Genomic DNA, 10,940 nt, shown 5'->3' with positions numbered 1-10,940 from the left:
TGCAAATTCTGTAGTAATTACAAAATCCAAAATACTTCAAAAAGTGTGCACAGTCATGGGCGCAATTTGGTGGGGGATAGGGGGACATGTCCCCCCTCCCCACCTTTTCAACCAGGGCGGACAGAATATGGTATGTCCCCCCCCCCACCTTCTGACATATGTGTACTTGAAACATGCTATGCCAGTCTTGTGTGCAAACCATGTCAGTTTTATGTGCAAACCATGTCAGAGTAGTATCTTTGTTTCTGCAAGTTTGTGTTTTTAGCAGCATTGACTTGTTTACAACACCTGTTTCTTGTTTGTCACATTCGGAATTTTCTGGGCCTGCATTTGCCCAGATTTGAAACCAAAAATAGTTGCCTCTAGGGACTAGTGTCTACACATAAGTATCAATGGACCATATGCTATTTTACTAAATTCTGAAAGTTAGAAAAGGAAATCAGAAAAGCTATCTGGGACCTCAGAAAGCCCATCTGCAATTATTGCTTGATCTCCAAAATCAGTCTATGCAAACGAAATTATGTTCAGTATGAGTGTTGTCATTAGTGCCACTTTGAAAATTAAATTCATGATAAGTAATTTATCCTAAACTTTTGATCTGTTTTTTCAAACTTATGCAAAAACAAATCTTGAGAAAAAAAATACAGTATGCGACAGTTAATAATTATTAAGAGCCTGTTCTTTCATATTTATGAATACATTTTACCACATTGCAATTGTTTTTTTTAATGAAAACTCAACCTATCATTCTTTCTGAGTTCTACGCGTGGTGATGCCTTATTTACACCAGGATATTAATAAAATCAATGCTGGCTATTCTCAGAATAAAGTACTTACATCCACAGTTTCAAATTGCATAAGTCAAATGGTGTCCACTTTATGGTCTTCTCAAACATTGAAATTACTGTTCTGGATGTTCAGAATGCATCTGAGCTTATCTAGAAACTGTTGGCTTCTGGGGGCCTAAAGCAACCCCCAGACCCCCGGCCTATGGGCTTCGGCCCTGCGGGCCTCGCGCTTTGTCCCCCCCCATTTCTAGTTCTAAATTGCGCCCTTGTGCACAGTAAGTAAAACAAACATACTTTAAAAGTGTTATTAAAAATAAGTTATTAACCAAAGTAATATTTAAATGTAAACAGGTAGTTAAGAGGGAGGAGATGTAGGTGTTGTGAAAGTGTAAGAGCACGGACCCACAACAGGGGGCGCAAATGAACGGACAATGGATAAGGCCAAATACAACACTTTACTGTTGTGAAATTGCACAACAACAACGACAGATTACAATATGAACTCCAATATACACAGTGTTATGTGGGCAGGCTCGAAGATAGGAGCCGTCAGTCCAAGTCGAACCGGAACCACACGATTTCCACCGCCACCGAACCCCGGGAATACTGGAGCCGCCAAGTCCCGAACTCCCAGGTGGCCACTGCCTCCGCGTGTCGGATCTGGTACTGCTGGCGAGGAGCAAACACAGTTAGAAGTGGGTGCGTGTGCACCCAGCAACACGTATGGTGGGAAATCACCTCCACCTCTCGTCAAAAAAAAAGGAACAGAGTAAATGCTGTCCAAGTCACACAAGCAACAGTTATTCCACAATACAGTCAGCTGAGAATTTACCTCTTCGTAGAACGATATCTCGGCAATGAGGTGGAGATGCCGTCTTGCTGATATACCACTGAAGATCAGATGATTGATGACAGCTGTCGTCGGTGATAAGTGACAGCTGTCACCCCGGCTGCTCCTGTGAGGCGACAGCGCCCTCTGGTGCCTGGAGCCCGCACTCCAGGCAGGGCGCCCTCTGGTGGTGGTGGGCCAGCAGTACCTCCTCTTCAGCGGCCTCACAACAGTAGGCTCATATACGCGTATTATGTTTGTGTCTACATATGAGTCCTTGATGTTATGCCCATAAGAGTCCAGCAGAGGGCGATTTGAGACTGTTGAGTTGCCAAATGTACATTACCGAGGAAGTTGTCTGAGTGTGGTTCAGTAGAATAATTTTTGGGAAACTCAGTTCACAAGTGGACATTAATCATTTATGAAGATGTGACACTGTTAAAATAACATGGCCAGGCAGGTAGCTAACATAAACATTATATTTGGTGACAAGTAGGCCTAATTTATCCAGTGTAAATTATCACTTGCCACTGTCCTTTTTTTCTTTTCTCCCGCTTCCTTTCTCTTCTTTCTTTTCTGGCTAATATTAAATAAAATTCAGATAATTTTGCTTCATAATTGCTAAATATTTATATTTTTTCCGGTGTCCTGAGTTCTGTTGAAATGAATGAGATGAGTCCACTACCTCGAACTTTACACCTCACCTGTCGAGTTGAGTTACATTACTGTATGTGGCTGGCTACTGTGGGAGGGGGCCCCTTGAGAGGGATTCCGATAACAGTGTCACTGCACGTTCCCAAACTGACTGTCACAGAATTTAAAAAAGGGCACTTACTTGTTTGTCATTGCATATAATCATAACCAGTTGTTTGGGGGCCCCAGGCTATTGATTGGTGTGCTTGCCTTGTTGCAATGGGCCTGGTCACGAAGCTGGATACCCTTTCCACACTTAGTTGTTGGATTTGGAATCTGCTGCTGTTCAGTGACAACATGAAGCCAAAGTAGGTAAAGTGAACCATTATTAATTTGAAAATACAAAGACAAAAGAAGAGTCAAACCATAAGGTGTGGCCAACTTGGTGTGTCCTTATTAAAGGAACACGTTGTGTTCAGGAATCCCCAAAAGCATGCAGATAATAGACAACATCTGTAACAAAGGACAGAAGAATTCTTAGTGAGGGTAGAACACTCGTGCGTCAGTTGACCAGATCAAAAAACTTTCCAAGATGTTCATATAGGTGTATCAGTATAAAAGTTAACACTCAAAAGAGAGGGTTAAGTTGCCCCTGATGACTCACCTTTGTCTCTGATTGCTGACCTTTATTCCTGATCAATCAATCAATTAATCTATAAATTAAATGCAGGAAAAAGTGCTTCACACAACACAGTCACCCAGCCTCAATCACATGCAAAGAAATAACTACATTTGTAATAAACTGTTCTTAAGATATAAGAATCTTAAGATAAAGCTGAAAAACAAACTAACAGCTAAAATACTGAAAAAAACATACAATTGGGAAATATGCCAAATGGATGGAAATGTTAGAAACATTTGGAAATTTAAAGTAAATTTCCAATTAATTTTCTGAAGGAAAATCACAAACTGTTTACAACCAGATTTTAAAAATTATAATATCATTTCTGATGATCAGACTGTGTTTTAATTTTTGGTCCAGTACCAAATAAATAAATAAATAAATAAATGAGAGAAAAATAAACTTCCTACAGCGATGGTCTGATTTGGTTTTACCCTCTAATCATGCTGACAGGGTGCAGTTTCAGCGCAGGTTTGTCTGATTTCAAAGTCAATGTCAAGATATTTCTGGATCTGAATGCAAAATAAGTGAGGGAAAAAAGATGAGTGTAGCAAGTCAGAAAAAAAGGAGTAAGATTAAAAATGCAAAACAGCAACGTATCAAAAAAAATTGTGGAAGAATGGAGAAACACAAAGAGGCTGAGAGGTAAATGAGAAACTGCAGGTGTGATGATGGTTCCTGTCCAACTACATTCTTTCAGAGATGTTTTCTGAGGTAACACTGGTTTAAACCAACAGCCCACATCTTCAGATCACATGAGACCAACAGGTTGACATGAAACCGGTTGGAGATACGACTTTTACAATGAACCACCATCTAAGACCATATGGTATGTAACATAAAAGACAGGGCAGTGCAAAAGTTTTAGGCACCCCACATTTTGAAACCCCCCCAAACACCATCCACGACAGTAGGTCCAACACAAATACATATTTGAAATATCCACACTTTCTACTATCTAATAATTTATGAAGTTACAAAGACAATTTAAAAAAAGGAAAGGAAAGCACCCCCCCACGCCACAAAAAACCCCAAATGTTAACTTATTTTATGATTAACTACAAGAAGTCTCATAGAAGAAATGTAATTTTATCACCTCAAAGAAATTAGTAATTTTTAAAAGGCAAAAATTGATTACACATTTTATGCATTTATGAGATATTTAGCAACCTTACATATTTTTTTCTAATTCTAGGCAAATGTGCCTGATACATTTAGCACAACAGGAGTGGAGTATTTCTGATTTCTGTTAAAAATAACCAAATAAATAAATAATCTATAAAATATAATAATAATAATAATAATAATAATAATAATAATAATAATAATAATAATAATAATGTGTTCTTAAAGAGTTTTTTGAAAAAATTGAACATTTTATTTCAAGCAGGCTTAATTTAATATTTAAACAAAAGGCATATGCTGAATTTTATTTGTATTTTGTATCACCCTGTGCAGCACCTCTGAAGCAGCAAAGGAGGTACTGTTTTCACTGGTGTGTGTGTGTGTGTGTGTGTGTGTGTGTGTGTGTGTGTGTGTGTGTGTGTGTGTGTGTGTGTGTGTGTGTGTGTGTGTGTGTGTGTGTGTGTGTGTGTGTGTGTGTGTGTGTGTGTGTGTGTGTGTGTGTGTGTGTGTGTGTGTGTGTGTGTATTTGTAATTAGTGTTTTGTTTTTGGCTACATTAAGAGTAAAACTAAGTGGCAAGTGAAGTTAGCTTTTTCCAATCAAAAGTAAATTTTGTGGATGTCAGTGTCTTTGTATTTATTTCTCACAACAGAGGAAAGGTGGCCCAAAAAATTGTTATTAGTAAGAAGACTACCCCGTCCAACTGGTGAGCATGTGTTATGTCTTCTCCAGACTATCAGCTCTTTGATAACTTGACTCGTGTGTTGCACCGGGGCACAGTGACTCAGTCTAGAAAGTGATTTACTAAGCCCCAGTATCAAGTAGATGACAAATATTACTTGTTGAAGCTTATACAATTATTATACATTTATTTTTCCATGAATTATTTCTATAATTTGTGGATATAAACAACTGTTTTCGTGTTTGAACAGAAATTATGACAGCTGTATTATAATAGTTTCTAAAGGACTTATATCACTGTATAAGACATTCACACATTACATACTGGTTACATACTGGTTTGGATTATAGTTTGTATATGCATCAGCATATATTTAATAATTTTGAAGAAATCTTTATAACCATGTGTTTTTTCATTATACATTCTAAGTTGATTCACTGTGCCCCGTGAATTAGTGTCCGCGGCACAGTGAATCAAAAAATTTAAAATCGATTTTAAACACCTGTAAATTACACTTGGGGAGACATAAATAAAACAGCCTTATAAACAATAACTTTCTGTATTAAATCCACAATAGATTGACCTGAATCTATGCATAATGCGTTAATGCTGCCGTAAAACAACATTTCTGATCCACTCTGCCCTGGCTTCCCCTACAATAATTTTGATTTAAAGAAAATAAAAAAATGCCTGTTATGAAAAGAAGATTTGCATTTTAATGCTCTTTCTGAAAGTTCTGATTCCGTCTTGGGCGAAACTATCCACTCTCAGGGTGCGGATCCAGTTTCTAATTCGGTTTTCAGATGAGATTACAGGCGCCTCCGGTTACACAGGCCGTTCACATACAAAACTATCGTCCTTATCTAGAAACTCTCTCTGCCTGTGTTCACTGTCCCAGTGAAAGAATCTCCTCTGCTGCGCGCAGCGCACCACACCTGCCCGGTGTAGCCCCGCCTCTTTTCAGGTTTTATTCTTTTTAAAGAGCAGCTGTCAGAGCTGTTCCATCTCATTCTGAGTTTTAAGGAGAACGCATCGCAGCAAACATGCAGAGGAGGTCGACGCAGTGGGTCCGGCTGTCCATGCGCACCCCAGGGATCCTGATCTTCGGGATGGTTCTGGCTCCCTGCGGGTGGATCCTGGATTTGACCGCCACTGTGGCTCCAAATTGGAGAACTTTCAACCAAGTGGTCGGCAGACCTCAAGATGTAATCATCCAGCAGGGTATTTGGGACATCTGCGAGGCTTCCAGCATTTCTTCATCAATCCTGTGCAACCAGCCGGACTCGCTCTACTTCAGCAACCAGGTCATCCGCCCGGCGCAGGGTCTGATGGTGGCCTCCCTGATCGTCACCCTGTGCGGGCTGGCTGTAGCCATCCCGGGTGTCCGCTGCTGGAAAGACACGCCGAACTGGACCGTGGCTGGGCTAGGCGGGATTCTGATTTTCCTCTCGGGCGTCATGACCATCATCCCCATCGCTTGGTACACAAACATCATTAACAGCATCAACACGGCCACCTCGGGCACAATCACCGTGGGCTACTGCATCGTCCTGGGCTACATCGGCGGGATACTTGAGATTCTGGGCGGGTTCGTCATGTTCATCGGGATCTGTCGTTGCTGCGGAGGGAAGAACCGAGGAGAAAGGAGGGTGAGGGAGGTGACCGACTACCCTGGGCAGCAAAAGCCGCCGTCGAGACGCGTCGATTTACCGAGTCTGGACCGGTCCCGGAGCAACGCCAGCAGCGTTCCTTACTCCAAGAACTCTCTGGATGACGACGTATCCTTCCCCAGAGCCAAGACCCCAGAGCGCGGGTCTGTCAACACCTCCTACAACGGCACACCGGGCGACGTGGATTTATAAGAGCGCAGCGCACGATCCATGCGCCATTACGCATACAGACCCACGAGGAACACCAAGAGCGAAGAGAAAACAAGTAATGCCTTTCAGAGAAGAGACATATAGTGGATTTTTCTAACATCACAACATTAAATGGCAAAATTTGTGACTGCGGTGAAGGAGTATATAACAAACAGATCAAATTAAAAACCGTCTATTAACTCATCATGACTCATGAAAGTGCATCAGAGTGTTAGATTGTTATGTATTAAAATAATTTATTGAACAGTGTGCATAATATTACTTATGTGGTTGTGAAATTTGAAATCGATGAAGGGCTTCTTAATTTTTAAAACATATTATAATATCAGGGGCGGCTCTGTGATTTTTTTGTTGTTGTTGTTGTTGGTGGTGGTGGGGTTGCGTGGGAGAATGTGTGCTGTAGCAACAGAATTGTGGTAAATGTAAAATTTTGGAAAAAACAAGCAGAACAACCGAAAATTAAACAATTAACAACACACATGGCCAGGATAGAAGCTGCTGTGCTTTAGGGGGCAGTATTTTCTTTTACTCTTTATGAATGTTTGTCTACCATTTTACTTTTTCTTTAATTGTGGTGTCCAACAATAAATATAAGCCATTTGAAATCATGCCAGCACACCAAATCAAATGCAATAACTAATAATAATAATAAATACAGCCTGCATTATATGAGTGTTGTGAACTTGCTAAGTTGAACCCAGTGCTGTGCACAAACAATATTTTATGTGTGCTATAAAAATGCAGCACTATAGGCCTAAATCAGTTGGAGAGTTACAGTAGTATAAGAAACTCGGCCTGCAAACAGCAAATGTCAATTTTCTGGTGCATTTATTGAGGGTGGGGGCCCACAGTCCCATCAAGCTCCACCCTGGAGCCGCCTATGTAACAACACAGTCATTAACAAAGAACTCAGATATTATGAGGAAGGAAATTGTTATGAAGGATGTTGAAGTTGACATTGGTTGTCTTTTAGATTCTGCACAGTTGTAAATAATTCTGTTTTAAGAAGTTTGAGGTTTGTTTTCTGTGAATATTCATGAAGAAGCTTCTATTTTATGTAAATATGTTGCACTTTATATTCATAACTGACCATGTAGGACACCTGCGGAAAAGCATCATCATGAGGTGAAGTGGTCATTGCTCTGTGATACATGTGCTGTTAATTAAATGTGCACTGTCTTTATTAATCTCTAATGACTCTGTTCCTTTGCCTCAACTCACATATTTCAGTTCAGTTGTAACACTTAGATTTTACTGCAAATCTAGATATAGATTATGAAATTCACAGGAAGGAAAGAAGATATAAAGTGTTGTGCCATGAGCCTAAATTGAAAGTAATATGTCTAATATTAGAAATTAGTGAACACATCATGTACAGTAGTGTTCAGAATAATAGTAGTGCTATATGATTAAAAAGATTAATCCAGGTTTTGAGTATATTTCTTATTGTTACATGGGAAACAAGGTACCAGTAGATTCTCACAAATCCAACAAGACCAAGCATTCATGATATGCACACTCTTAAAGCTATGAAATTGGTCTATTAGTAAAAAAAAAGTAGAAAAGGGGGTGTTCACAATAATAGAAGTGTGGCATTCAGTCAGTGAGTTCATCAATTTTGTGCAACAAACAGGTGTGAATCAGGTGTCCCCTATTTAAGGATGAAGCCAGCACCTGTTGAACATGCTTTTCTCTTTGAAAGTCTGAGGAAAATGGGACATTAAAGACATTGTTCAGAAGAACACACGTAGTTTGATTAAAAAGTCGATTGGAGAGGGGAAAACATACGCAGGTGCAAAAAATTATAGGCTGTTCATCTACAATGATCTTCAATGCTTTAAAATGGACAAAAAACCAGAGACGCTTGGAAGAAAATGGTAAACAACCATCAAAATGGATAGAAGAATAACCAGAATGGCAAAGGCTCACCCATTGAACAGCTTCAGGATGATCAAAGACAGTCTGGAGTTACTTGTAAGTGCTGTGACAATTTGCCAAAGAACACATCAACTGGCCTAAAAAGAAATGAAGGAATATTTTGTGGACTGATGAGAGTAAAATAGTTCTTTTTGGGTCCAAGGGCCGCAGACAGTTTGTAAGACGACCCCCAAACTCTGAATTCAAGCAACAGTTCACAGTGAAGACAGTGAAGCATGGTGGTGCAAGCATCATGATATGGGTATGTTTCTCCTACTATGGTGTTGGGCCTATATATCGCATACCAGGTATCATGGATCAGTTTGGATATGTCAAAATACTTGAAGAGGTCATGTTGCCTTATGCTGAAGAGGACATGCCCTTGAAAAGACAATGACCCCAAGCACACTAGTAAGCAAAATCTTGGTTCCAAACCAACAAAATTAATGTTTTGGAGTGGCCTGCCCAATCCCCAGACCTAAATCCAATTGAGAAATTGTGGGGTGACATCAAAAAAGCTGTTTCTGAAGCAAACCAAGAAATGTGAATGAATTGTGGAATGTTGTTAAAGAATCTTGGAGTGGAATAACAGCTGAAAGGTGCCACAAGTTGGTTGACTCCATGCCTCGCAGATGTGAAGAAATCATGAAAAACTGTGGTTATACAACTAAATACTAGTTTAGTGATTCACAGGATTGCTAAAAAAGCAGTTTGAACATAATAGTTTTGAGTTTGTAGCGTCAACAGCAGATGCTACTATTATTGTGAACACCCCCTTTTCTACTTTTTTTTTTATTAATAGCCCAATTTCATAGCCTTAAGAGTGTGCATATCATCACTACTGTATGGTCTTACTGTTTTTTGTTTTTTTTTTGGGGGGGGGGGGGGGGGGGGGTATGGGGTTTTGGACTGAAGTTGTGCAGGTAGATCACTGATGTCCCATAACATTCTGTTGTACCCAGTCAAGCTCCAAAATAAGTCAATAATACTGACCTACTATAAAGTAAAGACAAAGGCACTGCAGGACTACAGTGCAAACACAAACTAGGCTTGTTAATTCAGCACCTGCTCAGTCTTCAGCTAGTCACTTACAATACAATGTGACCTGACCGGTCTGAGAGGTTGGTGTCTTCAAGCACTTTGTCTAACAACATAACCTGTTCTGTTAAATGGCTCAAACAGGTGACTGTAGAGTACAATCTGCCTTTTTATTGCTTTGTGAGGTCAGATGCTGTCATGGTCAGACACAAAACTCTCAGTAGTTCTACAAAGACTCTTGAGACTAGAAATGATTAAACATTTATTCCATTGACATTGGGTAAAATAGTAAGAGAGTCTTTGTGGCAAGTCCTGGTCTTAACTGCAAATCCTGCTGGCGGAAGAAGACGGGCAGAGTCTACGCCAAGGTTTCACACATGGCATGAACTGGTGGTGGTGTGGTGGAGGGGGTAGAGTCTCTGTCAGTGACTGCAAGCTGTTGTGGTAGTACCAGTGTCACCGACTGAATGGTCCACCCCAAAAAATCGTTTGCCCTGCATTCACTGTACATATATCATTATAGCGCATGAGAACTGTCATTTCTGAGCGTCAGCAGCAATTAACAGATTATCACCTCATTTCGTCTTAAAATTGCACTCAAGTCATCATCTATCTCAGCGACAGATATCTGAAGCTTTTGTACAACAAATTTCCACATAAATTCAGTATTATTCATAATAAATGGGTATGCTGTTTATGCATATCTCAAAACATATTTTCAGATATGCATTTTGTATTTTTTTTTTCTTTTTACCTGTTACCCTTAATTATCAAAATTAAAATCAAGAAATGATTGACATTTTAGTTTCTATGTACTGACACTAGAATATGTAAAATTTTCACTCTCTGACCTGACAAAAATAGTCTTTTTAAGATATTCTAATTTTTTGAGATGGAGTCACTGTTGTGTGTTGGGGGGGCGTGGCTGGATGTTTTGGTGTTCTTTTCTTTTCTTTGCTCTCCAGGTGGCATGAGGGCTGATTTGTCTGTGAAGAAGGTGCTGGCTGAAGAGTCTTCACCCTCATCAACATCATGGAAAGCACCTGTGATTGGTGCTCACGTGCAACCTGGACGACTTGCAGCTGAAGCAGATAATTGGATGGCGTTCTGCATTTAAGTCATGTGTGATTTGAGCAGAACTGCCGGGAACTCGACCTTGTGACGTTCGTTTGTGAGACGCTGAGGACCGCGCCTGGGTTTTGACACATCGAGCCCGTGAAGCAGGGAGGGGTGAGGACACATGCTGTCAGCACACACTAAAGGTAATTAAGTGTTTAAGTAATTGTTGATAGTAACTTGGTGTTTTGTTACACAGTATACTGGAATTGTGAAGAGAATTGTGCAGTTTGCTTCTCACTGCTGTGGCG

At 40.1% G+C, this 10,940-nt stretch overlaps 1 protein-coding gene across 1 annotated transcript; it reads left to right on the top strand.

Annotated features, from left to right (window-relative positions):
* Window positions 1-5,728: 5,728 nt before the first annotated feature.
* Window positions 5,729-7,805, top strand: cldn23a (claudin 23a). The gene has a single exon (XM_034192639.1). The coding sequence runs from the start codon at window positions 5,782-5,784 to the stop codon at window positions 6,598-6,600; it is 819 nt and encodes a 272-aa protein (XP_034048530.1). The 5' UTR covers window positions 5,729-5,781; the 3' UTR covers window positions 6,601-7,805.
* The last annotated feature ends 3,135 nt before the right edge of the window (window positions 7,806-10,940 follow it).

The sequence above is a fragment of the Thalassophryne amazonica genome, chromosome 17 (assembly GCF_902500255.1).
Source record: "Thalassophryne amazonica chromosome 17, fThaAma1.1, whole genome shotgun sequence".
Taxonomy (NCBI): Eukaryota; Metazoa; Chordata; class Actinopteri; order Batrachoidiformes; family Batrachoididae; genus Thalassophryne; species Thalassophryne amazonica.
The sequence above is the reverse complement of the archived record's forward strand: the minus strand, read 5'-3'. Positions and strand labels throughout refer to the sequence as shown.